At 34.6% G+C, this 18,142-nt stretch overlaps 1 protein-coding gene across 6 annotated transcripts in view; it reads right to left on the bottom strand.

Moving 5' to 3' along the window:
* The window catches only part of LOC126810207 (class A basic helix-loop-helix protein 15), a 100,734-nt gene that overhangs the window by 22,197 nt on the left and 60,395 nt on the right, over positions 1–18,142 (bottom strand). Inside the window, exon 1 of one of the 6 annotated variants that reach the window (XM_050535165.2) lies at positions 8,081–8,419. The exons of 3 other annotated variants lie outside the window; for them this stretch is intronic. Coding sequence is in view for 1 of the 3 variants with exons in the window: in XM_050535161.2 (XP_050391118.1) it covers positions 2,576–2,593 (18 nt within the window). In the remaining 2 variants the exon portion in view is untranslated. 2 more of the 6 variants (XM_050535164.2, XM_050535161.2) reach the window with 2 other exon arrangements.

The following is an 18,142-nucleotide window of genomic DNA, read 5'->3' as shown; positions in this document are numbered from 1 at the left end:
ATTACGTAGGTTTACAAGCATTAACACAGGGATAGTCACGTCCGTTGTCTATACACTGAAAAGATAAATAGTATTTAGTTGCACTAATGAAAAAAAGATAACGTCACCTATATCGGCCTATAAAGATTATAATTACACCAATACCGCCAGATGCTGATTTGCCGAGAGAAGGATATTTTTCTAATTGATGCAAACTTATCGATTACCAGTAAAAGTGTATAAAGTGCCTAGTTTTTTATCCTTCCAACGTGAATACATAAATAATATTAAGTGTATTACAGAGTGATACGCAATTGATTTTCAATAAATAATGTATAAACCTGAATTTGTTTGTAGCCATTTTGAATATGTATGATCATTCTGAAAGAACATAGTCGACAGATTTCTAATCAGATTTGCTCGGTGGTCACAACTGTAACAATATTATTTGTACTCATGTATGTGAGTAATATCATGATAGACTTGTACTGCCTCGAACACGGTCATTGTTAGAGCTTATAACCATTTTAAACAATAAGATTTGAGGAAACGTTGTCCATCACAGGCGTCACAATGCCCATGGGCGGTGCGGTGGATGTCTGACCAGGAACTTAGTGCATAACCTGACCGCCCTCGGTTTGAACCCCGAGATGAACCTTTAGTCAGGTTTTCACTTGTCCCCGTGAGGAAGTTACCTTGGCAGTTGAAATTATGCACTACATCGTAGCCATATACACTACAGTGTGCTGGTCTCAAAATGATTCAAATGAAGTATGGACAAGACGTTAATCCCCTTCCATTTCCAGAGGAGTTTTACTTTACAAATGTGAATTTATCTCGAGAAATGAGATAACATACTATTTTTCTCATATTACTTTTTCATGTCATTCATCACAAAAAACTTATAACTCCTTATGCATGATGATTTTCAAAATTAACCTGACGCTCAACGCACGAGGGGGTCTCAAGAGTCATCAGGATGCTACACCAGGAGCTTGATTAACTGGTAAAAAAAACGCGAACCAACAATTTGTAATGTAAATGCTTTGAGACAGTAGAATAACAAGTAAATAGAGTTAATCACAGCGGAATAAAAAACAAATTACACTACGCTAGCTGTAATAATTTAATGTCAAGCAAATAATGTGTTAACGACGGCCCTGATATATAAGTCTGATATAGGTTTACTCCTCGTTAATTCCACTAAAAAACGGAAAACCGTGGACCTAATTTCCCCGCGGACTAGCCACGTCATTAAACAGTCTGCAGATCAAATAGCAAAAAATCCCTACTGTCAACATGCATTGTGCGATGGTCGACGACCATCACCAATATTCTACCATATAAGCGAGCAGCAGAAATAGACAAGGCAAAACTCACTGAAAATCCTCCTCACGATATTGACTTTACATATAGTAAAAAGAAAATAACCTTTTTAATATAAACACCCACGATGATTAGCAAACCTCTGTACTTCTCAAAGAATCTTGAAAAGATGGCTCGGGGCCGCTATATGACCGTAGTCTGGATTTACCTAAAGATTTATAGCGCTTAAAGAATTCATAGACATTTCAAGGTCAGTCTATAGATTCAACACAATACGTTTTGATCACGATTTGCCAGTAACCACACAGCCCATAATAATATTATCATAAAACAACCAGGATAATTATGTCCAATGTTGACATTAAGACTTAACTCTGGCCAGTGGTCGAACACATATTAACCATCATTAATCAAGCCATACGTCCAGCGGTCTGGTGGTTAGACACTGTGAAAATAGTGATTCTAATCAATGCCTGACATCGGTGATATTAGAGAGGATTTTCATTTGCAATTAGTGGCTGTATCCACCAAAATACAATACCGTGATCTTGTGGTCAGGGATAGAGAATATTAATATGCTATCATGTTGGTTAGTGTTAATGATCTTTAGTTTTATAGAACATGTTTCTTTTATTGTGGTTATATGATGTTGTTACATTCAGATTTACAAGATTAAAAAGTATCTCCCAACGATATTTACAATCATCGATTTATTAAAGTAAATGTTTGTAATGTATTATTCTATGTTGTATTTGATCTACTTATTTCGGATTCTATTAATATGTCGTCATTTTCTAAATCGTACGTAAACATGTTCCTCGATTCAAAATGTCATTGATAAGTGCCTTCAATTAACGCCCACGCAACGTAACATAAGTATCCAATTTTGATCTATCAACCTAAACCATATCCAATAACATTATATAATTTTTATTATGTGACCTTTCATACCAACAGCTTTTTTGCCTGAAAAAATACATAGCAGGTCACAGCGATACATTCTTATCTATACTATTATCTCATTTGGTTCCTACGCATGCACAGAAAGGTTGGCGATATTCATTCTAACATCCTTAGTTATACTATATAATTACATATTATTTGCTCTATAAAACTTTGGAAACATCAAATTCTTCACGAAGCAAACAATGCACAAATTATTGCAAGCAAGCCTAGTCTATGGAGAAGGTGACATAAACTGTTTGTGTGTGTGTGAGGCTTCCCCCCACACCATTTCATTCAGACATTACTGCGCCAAATTCATACTTACAGTGAAAAGAATACACATTTACTGATATTAATATATCCATTCACTGTATCTTTTCTCCTAATAAAATATTGATCTCCTGATGTAAGAGCTGTCATTTCACAAGTTGTTCTTTTATTATCATTAACTCTACGAGTTCTTGGGTAAATACAGTCTGGTGCCAATTCTATCAACGAATGTTGGCTATTTACACGGTGACACGAGTTGAGATAACCTACATCTGTCCTGAGAGTAGTTCGTACGACCGGAGGCTAGCTAGTTGGCTTGCTAAAAACATATCTAGGAATTTTTCTTTCAGGACTAACACCAACATATATCAACTAATTCTACTGGTCATTATCAGTGGTACTACTTGATAAGAACTATTGAATTACTTAAAACAAACCGTTGACCAACTTAAACATATATCTTAACCTAGAAAAACATCCTTGCAAACTTTGTAATTCTTACCCCAGACAATATCCTGTTCAAAGAATACGACAATAATCAACAAATAATCAAAATAAAAACATCCTTGCCTACTTTATCATTCCTTTACAATGTTCAGTTCAAAGAATATAATACTAAATTAACTTCATATTTTTCAGGAAAAAAACCCAAAACCATTAATATTACATAATAAGAAGAGCTGAAGACCAATAATGAACGGTATATAGACTCTATATCTGTATGTCTATAACAGATATTGTAACGAGCTGTAGTTTGTTTTAACTGTACTCTGTTTGTTTATATAGAAAACATAAAGGTTTCTTATTAGATACTTGAGAGTGGTTCACATCAACAAGTTGCTGGTATAATTGGAATCAGCAGATTAGATCACAACTTCTCACACGATACCATCATCTAACAAACAAACCCATTGACTGACTCGTCGTCGTTAGACTAACATATAAAATATTACAGTCAAGGATATATTTAGTTTATATTGTTGTTATCTTGGTATTTTGGCAATGGAATGCCCAACTAACAACTAAATTGAGATTGAACTGGTATAGTAACATCCTTGGAATAAAAGTACCATCAGCATGGGTGGTTTTATTGTTATGTACCCACTTCGAAGGTTGGAATAGCAGTACAATAACAAAGGATTTACTATCATCCAACCAACTATAATGGTTGGATGAAAGCTATAGAATAAGCACATTAAATTGCCATGGTGAACTTACAACCGCTGAAGAGATTGTGTTTTGTATAGTTCTTAATAGTTTTTTTTCTTTGGCGGTTTGTTGGTTAGAAACGGAATGTTCAACACGATAAAAAAAAGAAGTGTTATCAGAAATCTACTGGTTTCTAATTTCGTGTACTTCTAACACTTGAGAATCAAAGCATGTCTGTAACAGCGATGGTGATTGACATGCTAAACTAACGCCTTCTGTGTGAATTATTAATTATCGATACTTCTTTGAAACGAAATAACATGCACAATGCTACATGGGGTTATTAGGTTTGGTTACGCTCACAGTTAATGAGAAATTTAATGCAAATAAAATACTGGACAGAGGGCCGCCAAATGGGTAATATAAGCAAAAGATATCCGAATCCGGAACTCGTGACTCGAGACAAATATTTCTGGTTAAAAGCTCCCATTCTAGGCATACAGATATCGAAATTAATCTAAAACATTATCACTATAATACCAAAATCAGAGGTTTTGTCATTTGGAAATACCAAAAATTAGGACAATTCGACAATATTAAAATCCAAAGTGACTTGCTTTGACTTTGCTAATATAATTTACTACCTTCTACACCAAAAATACACGACCAGAAAAAATATAAATCGCATTAATGTAAAAATGACTGGTGGCCATTATTGGCACTTAGAGTAGTAGAATCGTATCAGATCATCCCTTGTCGTGGAGATCTTAATGAAGCGTATTAGATGATGTAAAGAAAGGGGGATTAGATGTAGCGAGAGGTCTTAAAACTGATATCACCAATCAGCTTCACTTCAACAGACGTACATCCGGGTGATCGGGTCTCCATGACACACTCGACAAAAACACATAAAACACCTAAACGGATTCATTTAGAGAAGAACAGGATGTACGTTTCAATCAATCGGGAATCCGTGACGTGATGCCTTCGCTCTATAACTGCGTCTATTATTATCTGAGCTCTTAAGAACTCAGTTGCGGGAAACTTTGGCAGAAATGACGCTTCTAGCAAAGTTTACAACACATTACTCTACCTATATCAGGAAAAGGCAGCGTTCGATCGGGTAGTTCATTTTACATCATTCGAAACCCTGCGGCGATAAATTTTCCACGATGGTCTATTAATGATCTATCATAAAATGAGAACGAGTGAAAGACACATTTTCTTGTCGTTTTCGTCAAGTTCTAAACCTCAAAAAGAAATGCCAGAAAATAACAAGTGAAATGGAAGCGGAAAAAAGTCACCAAGCAACGTATCAACCATGAATTATTCTCAGCGCTCCAGGCAGTGTTACCACATATACCGACATCACGTTACCTAATCAACATTTATTTTATTGCAGCGCGTATAACCGAGATATTGTCTACAATGTAAGTTAATGTGAAAACACGACTGGTACATTTATCGTTACTTGAATTGACAGCTCTATAATGGCACACGAGGTTAAAACCATACTGGTCGTAAAATCAGAAACTTGAAAATCTCTTGACACCACTGTGTTATCATATCGATTTATTATTTACGGACTACAACATATTAACTGGGATTAGCACAATACATACCCTTTACGTCCACCTACGAAAACATATTCCTGTAACAATTATCAATAACATAATAAATAAAAGGCTTCAGGGCAAAAATCTATATATAACACAATGTCTGACATTTTCAAAATTTAATCTATAAAGACATCCATCAAAAGAGAAAATATTTCAATCCCGTACTACACCCACTGGTTTATAATATTTTACATTTGCGTGTGAATTAAATGTCCGACATTGGCCATTAAAACATTTAGGTAGCCTATACATATATTATTTTAAAGCTAAAAAGTAAGTTGGGAGCTCGTGTAGCTATTTGTTACATTAGCTAAGTCCTAGTCACATTCACATACACGCGAATTCGCCATCTCGACGTGGGAATTTAAATAACATTTCCTTATTCGCATTCATTATATATATTCATATTCGCTTCCGAATCCCCTTGATCACTATACAAATTAAAATCTAACATACGTATCTAATCTATGTGTGCTCAAACGAGAAGTGGTGCTAGAAACGTTAAGCATACGTTACGTCGTGAACAACACTCGTCACTACTGATGGTTTACTGGAGCGGGTACTTTGGACCTGTATAAATCCTTCATCTACTTTACAGGTTTGTTTAGTCATAAACCAATTCACAATTGTTCGAAGGGCACGGGTGTCTTATTGTAAACAATAACCATTGCCTTCAGCTACACAAAACCTCTTAGGGTATGATTAACTTAATCATTCAATGATAAGCTAATTAAAATTGAATTAACAGCATTCTTTCCTCGGGCGTTCCAATCAAGGATAAAGCAAAAGCATCGGGCCCAACCAGCAATTATTGTGCTGTGAATGACATAGTTTAATTTCTAGTATCTATACACTTTTCAACAATTTCAGCGTTCCTTACTATTCATTAAATTATGATAAACTGCTAACAAAGAACAAATGAAAGACTGCAAGTTACCTTAGTTTCACTAAAAATAAATATATTGGTGCAATTACAATAATAAACAGATCAATCATCCCTGACAGTTCAATAAACGATAATCCATAAAGATTTGTGTTACTTTTTTTATGATTTCGAAACTGATTGCAGATTTCGAAACTTCATTCAGGGCTTATAGATGCTTATATTATGAAGTCCCAGAGTATTAACGCGTTAATCTCATTTATACGTTAATAAGTTAACTGCTCTCAACCCTGCATTGATTTAGACAATGTTTTGAAAACGAATTAATCATTTTATTTGAGATAGAATCGTTATAAATCCATTTAAAGCAGGTTTACGTTAACTAGACATGTGTCACAGATAAATAAATTATTTATTTCTAAATATATTAAGTACAAAAGTGGAATTCTATTAACTGATACATCTTTTTCTATTTGTTGATAACAGTATCGGGTGGAAGTAATTTTTTGTTTTCAACTGAGCAATGGTGACCTTGAACGCCTATTTTACTGCAGTTGTAAATGTGGTGTTTAACTGTAAAAGTACATGTGGTATGTAACTATATATTAAACGTAAGCTGTAACTGAATTAAATGTGCCCTGTAACAGTAAATAAGATGTGTTTTGTAACTGAAAAGAACATGTTGTCTGTAACTGTAAATGACAGTTGCTCTGCAACTGTAAAACAGACATAATCTTTAGTAACTGTAAATTACACATGCTTTGCGGACTTAGGATTATTATCATCCGAACGAGTACAAGTAGCTGCTTATCGTTTATATTGATGATGAGAATAATATACACACATGGTTTATTAGTAAATGACGAAAGGCTGGTTACATTGATAGTATATGTTTGTTGTAATGAATCAATGTGAAATATGTATTGACAGTCCCGCCTGATTATAATGTCTATGATATAGATATAATATATATTTGCATAAAATGTATAGGGAGTATACACGAGATAACGTGATTAAATAAAGTTAATTTCATTAATAACTCCTAATGATGTAGATGTATAAAGAAATCGCGTTCACTGTATTACAATCACAGAGTATTAGTTTCATCTAATGATAATTAGTTCTAACTAGCAAATTGCTTACTTTTAGTTTCGCTGAATATCGCCATAATAAGTTAATTGACGCCATGCTAGGGTTGGTTGGTGCCAAATTATATCATTATTAATTTAGTAGGCGATATTATGGATAAGGAATAAATAAAAATTGCAGCGTGGTTCCTCGAGGCATTGAATACGCTTAGCTTATTTTATATCTTGATTCAAATATTTTTGAAAACGTGAAATGACTCGCGAGCACCAAATTCAATTTTTTTTTCTCCTTTGGTTTTCTTTTATTGTTATGCATTAGGTTAAACAGTCTCTTGGCATTACGTTTGCTGATTTAAATGAATTAATTAGAGAAAATGTTTAGAAAGCTTTCATAAATACTCGAAATGACAGATTGTAATGAAATTGAAAAGAAAAATATCGAAAACCCATGACATTTGAAAACTACCGATAGATTGTTATAGAGTAACATTAGCGATACGTAATATTGATCCAAACACGCCAGCTGAGCGGTTCATTCAATTTTCTGATTATGTGGGAAAATCCTTTGCGGATAATGTGATTTCATAGACTTCAGCCCTGTATTATAGGTATATGGTATATACTATCACTAGTACTTAGTACATAAAAGTTGCCGATTCACTTACTTTTTTTATAGAGATCCTACAGATTTATCATCAAGGTGGTCAAAGTTCAACCAAAATCCCTAACACCAATCACCACTGAGTAAATCCCAATGAAAAAAACACTTGATCACAAAGTAAGAAGTACAGATCAATCAAGTGAAATGTACATAGGCCTACCGTTAGTAATCCACGGCTGCTGCTAGAAAGACTGTAGGTTTCACTTTGGTTGCTGTGTTTAAACCCACGTGGAGTGTCTATTACTACACTACTGGTAGCCTGAATCGTTCAATAATGAATGAAGAGCTATAGCTTTTAAATGCGGTATATTTCACTGTCACTCTAACGTCACGATCAGCTGTTCACAGTCTAACTACCCCGAGCTAACTTGAAATGAAAGTAGCGCCGATATGACAGTTCTCGTCTTTTTAATCCTGGAGTCGGTATGTGTGCGACAGGTTGCTACCTCCACTCTGTCATCAACCCTTGTCTCCGATCTGATAGTATATGTGACACAGCATACTGATAATAAGGCCACACACAATTGCCCGTTATTTCAATAATTAATCGATTCCATGCGTTGGTGGACCAATCAGCTACCAGCGTTGCTCTGACGTCATGATAACTAAAATCACTCACGAGCGGGAATCGGCAATCATATTTAGCCGTCCACCTATCTATTATCCGTCATTTCCACAGAAATAACATATCGAACAAAACGAGTCAGACAAGACCACCACAGTCTCATTTTTTTATGTTCTTAGCCTTCTCTTCCAACAGCTAAATCAAAATTGTGACGTTATCTCACGTAAGCTAGAATGTTTGACTTAGTTACCGATCCAGGCGAATTTGTCTGAATTGCCTCATCTGTTTGTCTTGGGAACGGAAATGGTGGGTGAGAGAGTCTTGGCTGCGGGGGGAATTACACCAAGTGTCATAAACCAATCTACTATAATAACATATGATTTTATTCCCATATAACGAGTGTAGAGGGTGGCTATAATAGTCTACTGGTGTTATTATTCCCTGTCATTTATTACCTATTAATTCTCTACTGTCATAGATATTCACAAGAATAATGGCGGATAATGGCTGTTATAAATTTTAATATCGTTCACTTCACTCATATTCTTAACACGATTATTTCAGCTTATCAACATTCTAAACTTTAAATTTTAGAAGCTAACCATGCATGCATATTCATACGACTTGTTCGATATTTAATTTGCATAAATGGTCCCTATAATACACTTCTTTTATGAGACATTACAAGACTTGCGATGAATTTAAAATTCAAACTTTTAAGCCGGTCTTCATGTGATATTTTTGTCGTGGCTGATTAATATTAATATATCAGTGGATCAATATAAAATAATTTGTATAAAAATGGCTGAAAATAACAATTGTCTTGGTCTAGAGCTTTACCGCCTTCGTCTATTATAAATGGTATAATAGCTATCAATGGCTTATTTGTCAATATCCAGTGACATTTTGTTGCAGTGCGATCAAAATGGAATTAAGATGTCAGATGGGTAGCGGACAGTATTTTGTCTCAGGAAATTACAGTTTATTTCCTGTTCTACCACAATAACTGTTATTAATGTGATTATTATTACATATACTTAGTATCAATCTATTGATTATGATGGGGACATACATACATATATACACATAGGACATAAACAGCACTGGACTCACGCAACCATGATATTTCAGCACGTTTGGTGGGGGTGGTCGAACCAAAGCGTGATTATTCTCGTAGGGAAGGACTGTTTCAACTTGCTACATTAAACAGTGTCAATAATTGATCACGAGAAAGAATAATGTGTAATACTAGTACTACTGTTATTGTAGCAATGTGACATTTCTTCAGATGCATGTACACAAGTTATTACTCTACAGTTACCCGTCGCATCAATAAAACATTCAAAATGACCCCATCACTCAGGACGATCTCTTCAGAATTAACTCTTTTTCAATAACAAGAAATAAACCAACCCTACTTGATAAATCAGATGGGTTCTGTATTTTAGAAATATATAGATATATCCAGTGTCCCATTATGGTCGGGCGGTGTTCTTTTTAATTAGGTTTTTAACTGAATTATGATATGTAAATGTACATCGTGTGACACTTTAATAAACACTTCTTCTTCTCTATAAAGTTACATATATTCAGTTCCAAATTCATTATTGGCATCACGTATGACCTTCTTGGCATTCCTTCTTTTGCTTTAATTAGTTCCGCTTGAAGAATTGGCTATAGACAGCAACTTCTATTTTTGTCTTAGGATATTAAGTAGACTTCGCCGGAATTAGTGCGGTCTATTAATGACCTGCTCTACCGAAACGAATTGTTTTAATCAAAATCTAGTTGGTCTATCATTGGTTACTGAACTAGTACTTGGTTCCAGATCACAGGTTCCTGAAGACATGTGTTGTTTTTCTTCAAGCTCACGACCTTGAAACCCCGAGTTTCCTTAATATTGATATCAATAGTAGCTATATTTGGAAGTGTACGTGTGCAAATATTAATTTGTTTATCGGAAAACGTTAATTCCGTTTTCCTAATAGGATTAAGTGAGCAAAACCTCATGGAGTCATGCCTATTCCGATGGCTATTATTCCCAGGTGCAGCGCAAGCGGGACTGATAAGGAAAGAGTTTTATTAAATACTCGTTTGACTTTGTAACTATCGTCCCAAAACACTACGGTAGATCGACGTTCTGGCACCGATGTTCGATAGGCGTTAATAGGTGCCATTATGAGTTAACTGGTCAGGGTTAGGGTTAGGGCTAAACAATTCGGTGCACCCCCCCCCCCCCACACACACAGCACAAACCATGAGGTGGCGATATACTATTCAAAGTAGGCATGAAATATCAAACCTACAATCTCTTCAATAAAACGGATTAAAATTTAATTTAATGGCATCAAATAGGGGATAAACACTTATCCAACTGTGAGCAGATTAACCATAAAAGTATAATATTACATTGCCTATATAAACTCATGAAACCTTGGCACTGAAAGGTAACAATGCCTGTAGAAGTGATTTATGGAGTATACATGTACATTCAGACACTCAATCAGTAACGCAACAACTATTCTATTATAAACAATTCATTATTATTTATACCCACTTTAATATCAACTCATTAAGTAAATTGTTATCATGTGTAGAAATAAAAACACCTTTATATATTGTCTATGTACCTGTCATGAATGACGCACACCTGTCATTAATGGCTAAAATACGAATGATATGATTTCCATCGCCAACTAAATGTGTGCTGTTTATGGTTTTGGCCCACCGTTTTATAGGTTCAAGTCCATCAATATTTTTTGTATTAGTTTACATAAGAAATGTAGCAAGAAAACAAACCCCAAACAAATTCACTTTTTTAGATGTTTTGAAAGCATGGGCTTTTAAGAAGGGCATCATTGGCGCTGCCCCCCACCCTCCTACACCCCCCCCACCCACTCGCGCGCCTTCCTCCGATCCCAGACTCGCGATGTTTCTCAGAGAGCCATTTTCAAGCAAAGATAACATAGTTATAAGCAAAAACAACATATATTTTAGGCAGCAAGAAGGGATATTTAGGGCAACAATTTCGAACAAATATTATCTATGGTCCACTGTGTCTATTTTGAAATATGAAATACGTTTAGTGTTCTAGGGGACATGATATTGACTTCGGCATGTGCGACAGCAGCCCATGCGTATACGGTCCATGTTACAAAAACGTCATCATTACGATCAATATTATAGCTTGTACCTGTTGTTCTGTGTTCCACTTACTCCTACTTTAGATGTGTATATCCGTAAACAAGGAAATAACACACAGTTGTAGATATGCAATTAGAGATAATCCGTATCAACAAAAAGTTCGATGATATTTTATGTTCAGGTTTATCACTACTGCTGGCTAAACGTTGCTAGTAAATGATTAAAACACATAGGTATATATATAATTTTAAAAAAAAGAGCAATTCGATTAATTTTGTTCAACACTTTAGCATAATATTATAAATGTCTTTTAATGAAACGAGCCTTTTTGCGATAGCCCAAACAGTCCATGAAACTTACGATTCCAAATTTGTTATACATCTAAATTTGTTACCAATTTAAGTACACAAATATGGTTTGTATTAAATGTTAAATTGTTTGGGTGAGGCACATTAAAATTCAAATAATTTCTTACTGAATAACCGTTGGAATTTTAATGGAAAGGCTTTTATTCAGATATTTCTATTTTTTATTTTGAACTTTTATGAATATCGATTGAAACATCACTACATCCCTGTCCGATCTTTGATTATTGGTTCAACATATATTATTAATCATCGTTTTCATCATTGTCGTTAAAGCTGAAGACAAAATCAAAATTAGTACCATCTAAATCGTCGCTAACAAGAAAACACATGTTGGCATTAGAATCGTATTTGATTGTATAAATGTCTATTTTGAAACTCGTATTTATCAAGTATTACAAAAATGTTTAAAACGTCAGTGATTGTTGTGTTAGTGTCCAGCAGTCCATATACGCGACATTTAAGCCAATTTTAATAGAGTTACAGAAGTCAATTTTACAAAGGTTCGTGTGTCTGGCATTAACTGTAAGAATTGTATGTAAATATTTTGACAATACAATGGTTTTAAAAGTAGACACGTGATTGAAATTAAACCATATAACTCGCTTAAACTGGACGGGTTAGAAAGTGATGGACTATAAATGAAGTTTAGTTTATAATACACTGTTTAAGATAGTCGCAATTATCGAACAAAACATCGCCATTTTAAATGTTGTTTAAGGAGAATGTATTTGACCCGCTGAAAATAACACAGTATAAAGGGGCACTAAATATTTCCACACCTATTTCAATTGTAAAGGGTATTGAGTATGTCTGACGGGTTTATGGGGGACCCGCCGGTCTTTTGAACTATTAAGACGCGCTTTCAAATGTCAATCGTATATATTTTACTTAGTCTCGGGTAGTTGTTTAGCCCGTGGCATCTCCCTGGGTGTCAAATTAATGGGTTTTCATTGATTTATGGAGAAGTTTACTTCATATTAGCCGATGTTATCAAACATTATTGAAATTTATTTTCAGAAACTCGAGGGGTTAAAATAAAGAAAAAAGAAGGAAGTTGGTTATTATATTTTACCTTGTTTCTAATTTATACTCAGATTGAATAATTATATTGGAGTGTATATTATCAAAACTACGATCAATCTTATCAAGCGATTTATAAGGATCTTTAATTATAACTAGTTTATAAGGTATTAATACGTATGATAAAATTTGTGAATTAATTGATTAATAATTATTTTTATCAATGAGGAACAAATCAGTTATCTGCGATTTTTAAACTATTAATAGACATTAATGGATCTATGAATTAATCGATTAAAAATCAGTATTGTAATTTAGTTAACTATGAACTTAACACTGTTTAACCCCCTCCCCCTCCATCAATTCTCCTCAAAATGGCCGCTAAAACTAATCTACATCACCAACCGAACAAAAATAAAGATTCTTAGTTGTGAAAAACAAATATAAACAAACCAAATTGTTGTTCACATTTATTACAATCACTACTTTTGTAGGGCCAAGTAATACCCTCACGAAGAATTGCTAGCTTGTACATCATTCTGTTTGAACAGAAATCAATGTAAACATTAAATGGCCATAACTTAAATTATAACTGATCGATTTTAATAATATATAATCAAGGTGCATTTGAGTGTGCAAGCTGCTGGAAACTATACTTCGATTTATAAACCCACATATACGCACTAATGCCTTCATCCCAAAGCATTTTATTATACAATATGTTTAAGGATGTCAATGATACATAAGAACACCAACGGTTGTGTATTTGATTTGTATCTATTAGAAGAATGGATCGTTGGATAATCGTTTCTGTCATTCACTTTCTCCTACTCGTGTAAATAAGACACCTACTACCAATTCCTGTTTTATCAATGAACGGTTCTTTCAGTGACCAGTCTTCCTACTCATTGGCGTAATTAATCATTTTGAGGAGTCCTTTTTATGTAAACATATGGTGTAAATCCAATTAAAAAAAAACTCCATTAAATATGTCACTGCAACATATCCGGGTTCTTTTAATAGAACAAAACTAACCCCTTTCTTACAATAGTTGTTTTTTTTACCCCCACCCCCAAATACCATAATATAACACGTACGTGCAAATGTTGATAATATTTAATAATAAAAGTTATTATTTTGGTAGATATTGCAATCCGCATACAAAATTTGCTTGTAAAATTAATCCAGTTTTGGTTGAACATCATTTACTATAGCTTGATATGAATCTGAGACAATGTCCTTCGAAGAAGAGTGCAGTCATTCTAAATGTTAGAAATTATAGACATTCTGTCTATTTGTGATAATTTATAGGTGCCTGGATGTATTAAAATTGAACCCACGTACATACAGTAATGTGTGAGTAAGATATATTGAAAACTGAGTTTGAATTTCAGATTTAACGTCTACGAACCTAATCAGATCAGATATGACTTTATGAAACATATCAATCTGTTTTGTAAAAATAAATCTCTGGTTATAATCACAAGAGTTTCACTGTACAGTGTCTTGTAAATGACATGAAATGAAATGGGGTTTAACGTCCTACTTTTAGTTCTACACTGACGGGGCTAACGAAGACGGGCGTACACCGTACAGTGCGCTATTGGGGACATTTTGTCGAATCCCAACTATCAAGTGTTCTGTTACGTGCACGCTTATGTGTACACAGGGCGATAGTTTTTCGTCCTATTCGAACAACTGAACACTGTTCTTGTCAGATCCTTCGTCCTGCCCCACTGACAAGGGGAAAACAGCCATGAAAATCCCGAGGAACTTTCTCGGCCAACACCGGGAGCGAACAAGAGATCCCTAGTTAGGGAGACTGTACCTTATTCACTGAGTCACCGCGGCTCCCACAGTGTGTTATATGTCTTAAAAACTTTCTCGTGCAACACCGGGAGCGAACAAGAGATCAACTGGCTAGGGAGCCTGTGCCCTACTCACAGAGTCAGAGCGGCTCCCACAATATGTTACATTTCTTAATATTAAATTTGTAGTCAGATGTCACAAGACATGCTATATCCATATATAAAAGCCACTTCCAATACTGTGTCTATATTCGTTCTATTAATTATATTGTTGTTTAATCGCCTCGACCGATGTACAAGCTGTACTTCCATGGGACGCCCACCTACATATCATCTATATATGGAACTGTCAGGCATTTGTCATTTGTGACTCTTTTTTTTTCTTCATAAAAATGGCTCATTTTCCCCAGACAATCCGGATCTGGTTACAATGAATGTTACTTCTATATTTTATTTCTTATTGTTCCCAGGATGGAAATATAATTTAATCCTTTAAACATTATCTCATTCGGTATGATAATTTGAAACTGCGTGACTTAATATCGATTCTTGATGATTAGAAAGTTTTAAAATATTAGGCAGGATGATCGACAAGGGATGACCAAAAAATGCCAGTGACGTATGTGGTAACTTGAATTTCAATTTAGACTTTTTTTTAAGAAAGATATTTATGTCGATACTCTATGTTCTGTTTTTGTACCAGGGTTTCAAAAGATTGTCCTAATTAGATAGGCAATTTAAAGTGCAATACTCAGTTTAGATAGTGAATAAAAACCGAGGCTACTTTGTCTTCTTAAAAGTAAAAATGGCGACATCATTAAAACATCAATATATTTAAGTACGAAGAAGGGATGTCAATAGTAAAGAAAAGTCGCATACAATACATAATTGGACCATTGAAATTTATTTCATCGAAGCATAATAGCTTATCAAAATAATTTCCTCTTTTTATCTAGACCTTTCTTAAAATATAGATTACTATTGAAATGAATTCTTTTAATAAGAAGTCGCGATCGCTGTGTGGTTATGGTCCGGTATACTATATTCCGTCTCGGTAGATAATGGGGGGGGGGGGGGTGGAGGCCAAGTTGATAACAAGTAGACCCCTCTGATATAATACTGTATGGACCATAAACCGAGCATGACGTCATAGCCGCCATCTTGCAAATATGACGAAATATCAAAAATAAAATTCTGTCAACCGATGCTCAATTGTTCATGGAAAAAAATGAAATGGGGTTCAACATCCTACTTTTAGCTCTGCACCGACTAGCCTTATGAAGACAAGCATACGCCATACACTACAGTGTATGTGAAATTTTGTCCGGGCAGTGGTGTTACGACCCGCACTTACATCGAATTCCAACGGTCAAGGCATTTTTTTTTATGTACACGCCAATGTTTACATGGGACCACGGTTTTTTGACTAGACATTGTCAGGCCCCCCCCGTCTTGTACAACTTTCTCGGCCCACACAGGGAGCAAACCCGAGAACTTCTGGTAGTAAAGTGATATCACAGTACCGCGGCTTCCCCAGTTGTCCACGGAACAAGCATGCCAATTAAAATGTCGATCGTACCTGAACTGGCACCGCCTAAAGTGGCCTTTACAAGATACAAATAACAAGATCAGTAGCACATGGGCCAGGTTATGATACAAAAATTTATCTAATGCTTAAGCTCCTCAATAGATAAACGAGATTGGATAAATCAAAATTAAACAAGAAAAAAAAATATAAAAACAATACGCCTTTATGTGTATATACAAATTATTGATTGTTTAACAGTAAACTGACTAATAATCTGATAACATTCATTCATTATTGAAGTACTTCATATACATTACTGATTAGAAAACATATTAATAATCCATGCTTGGCTTATTTATTGCTTTTTACCCTACGCGGGGGAAATTATTTTTCTAGATTTTTTATGATTAATGCATTTCGCGGTTATATTTTACAAATGTGTATTTCTATCAACAGTCGAATCCAATTTTTTACCAAAAGTTTCACACGTCACAATTACAACTAGTGGAAAAGCTCAATGTTGAACCACGTGGCAAAATCTTTTTTGGTTGAAAGATTGATCACCATCAATTATTTTATATATTGTAAGCTTCCAATTTACCTTCATTTCTCCCATCCATAAGAAAAGTTTTTTTTTCAGTTGTAAATAAACCTTTAACATGATAGTTTTGACGTGTATATTCTGTCATATAAACCCGTTATGAGGCAAAATTCCATATGTCGACTTAAACAAAATTTTACAGTTAACTGAATCGCCCACGACAAGCCATAATATCGTTGTCATTTACAACCAACCGTTAAGTGCCACGAATTCATGAATGAGCCGGGAATTCTAGATAAAATGTGACACCAACCTGGCCCATTAACAAAACATCTCCAAATAGCCAGCACGATCTATATACTTTTTGTTTCATGTCACTTGACACATTTAAAGGACAATATTGGTGTCAGTCATTATCACATATGTGATAGAACTGGTTAAACACGTTCCAAATATAATATTAACACAGAGATCATTGCTACGATAGATGCGTAATACAAGTTTTAAGAATCGGAAGTGACGAACACAAAAGGAAAACACAGATAACGAGTGATAACACATACATGGGCGAATTTCTCCTCTCTAATAATTCCTTCGAAGACCATAAGTTGTTGTGTGAGACTGTGAAAGGATATCTGACAATTCATAAAAAGAATTGACTGTCACTAGATAAGAGAACACGAAAGAAAAATAGAAAAAGTCCGTGCATTACCATGTTTTTATTAAGTATAGAATGAATAAACAAAAGGGAATGTACGGACTATTTCTTTGTTTCTCGTGTTCTCTTATCTAATGACATTCAATTACTTTTTTGAATTGCCAGATATCCTCTTAACAACTTTCGGTCTTCGAAGGAATTATTAGTGAGCACAACAGATGAACCCTAAGCATGCATTATCTACAATTTCACCCCATACTTATCAATTAAATTATTAAGAGGACTGTTGTGAGTCGAACAATTTGGTTACTTTTATTGCATTATAAATTGATTAATCGTACGGAAAACTTCGATCCTTATTGTTTATCTGTCCTGTACAATGTCCTTGGAATATATAACAGGAATTAAGGGCTTTTAAGCCATAATATAGCATGTGTTTGTTTATTATAATAACAATGAAGTAAGTAATTAATTTTTGTCTTTAAATAAATGAAATGAAATGGGGTTTAACGCCCTTCTTTTCTGCACCAAATGGGCAAATAAAGACGGATGTGCGCTATGGGAGAAATTATCGTATTACAACTTTCAAG

The sequence above is a fragment of the Patella vulgata genome, chromosome 2 (genome assembly GCF_932274485.2).
Source record: "Patella vulgata chromosome 2, xgPatVulg1.2, whole genome shotgun sequence".
In the NCBI taxonomy this organism is placed as follows: domain Eukaryota; kingdom Metazoa; phylum Mollusca; class Gastropoda; family Patellidae; genus Patella; species Patella vulgata.
The sequence above is the reverse complement of the archived record's forward strand: the minus strand, read 5'-3'. Positions and strand labels throughout refer to the sequence as shown.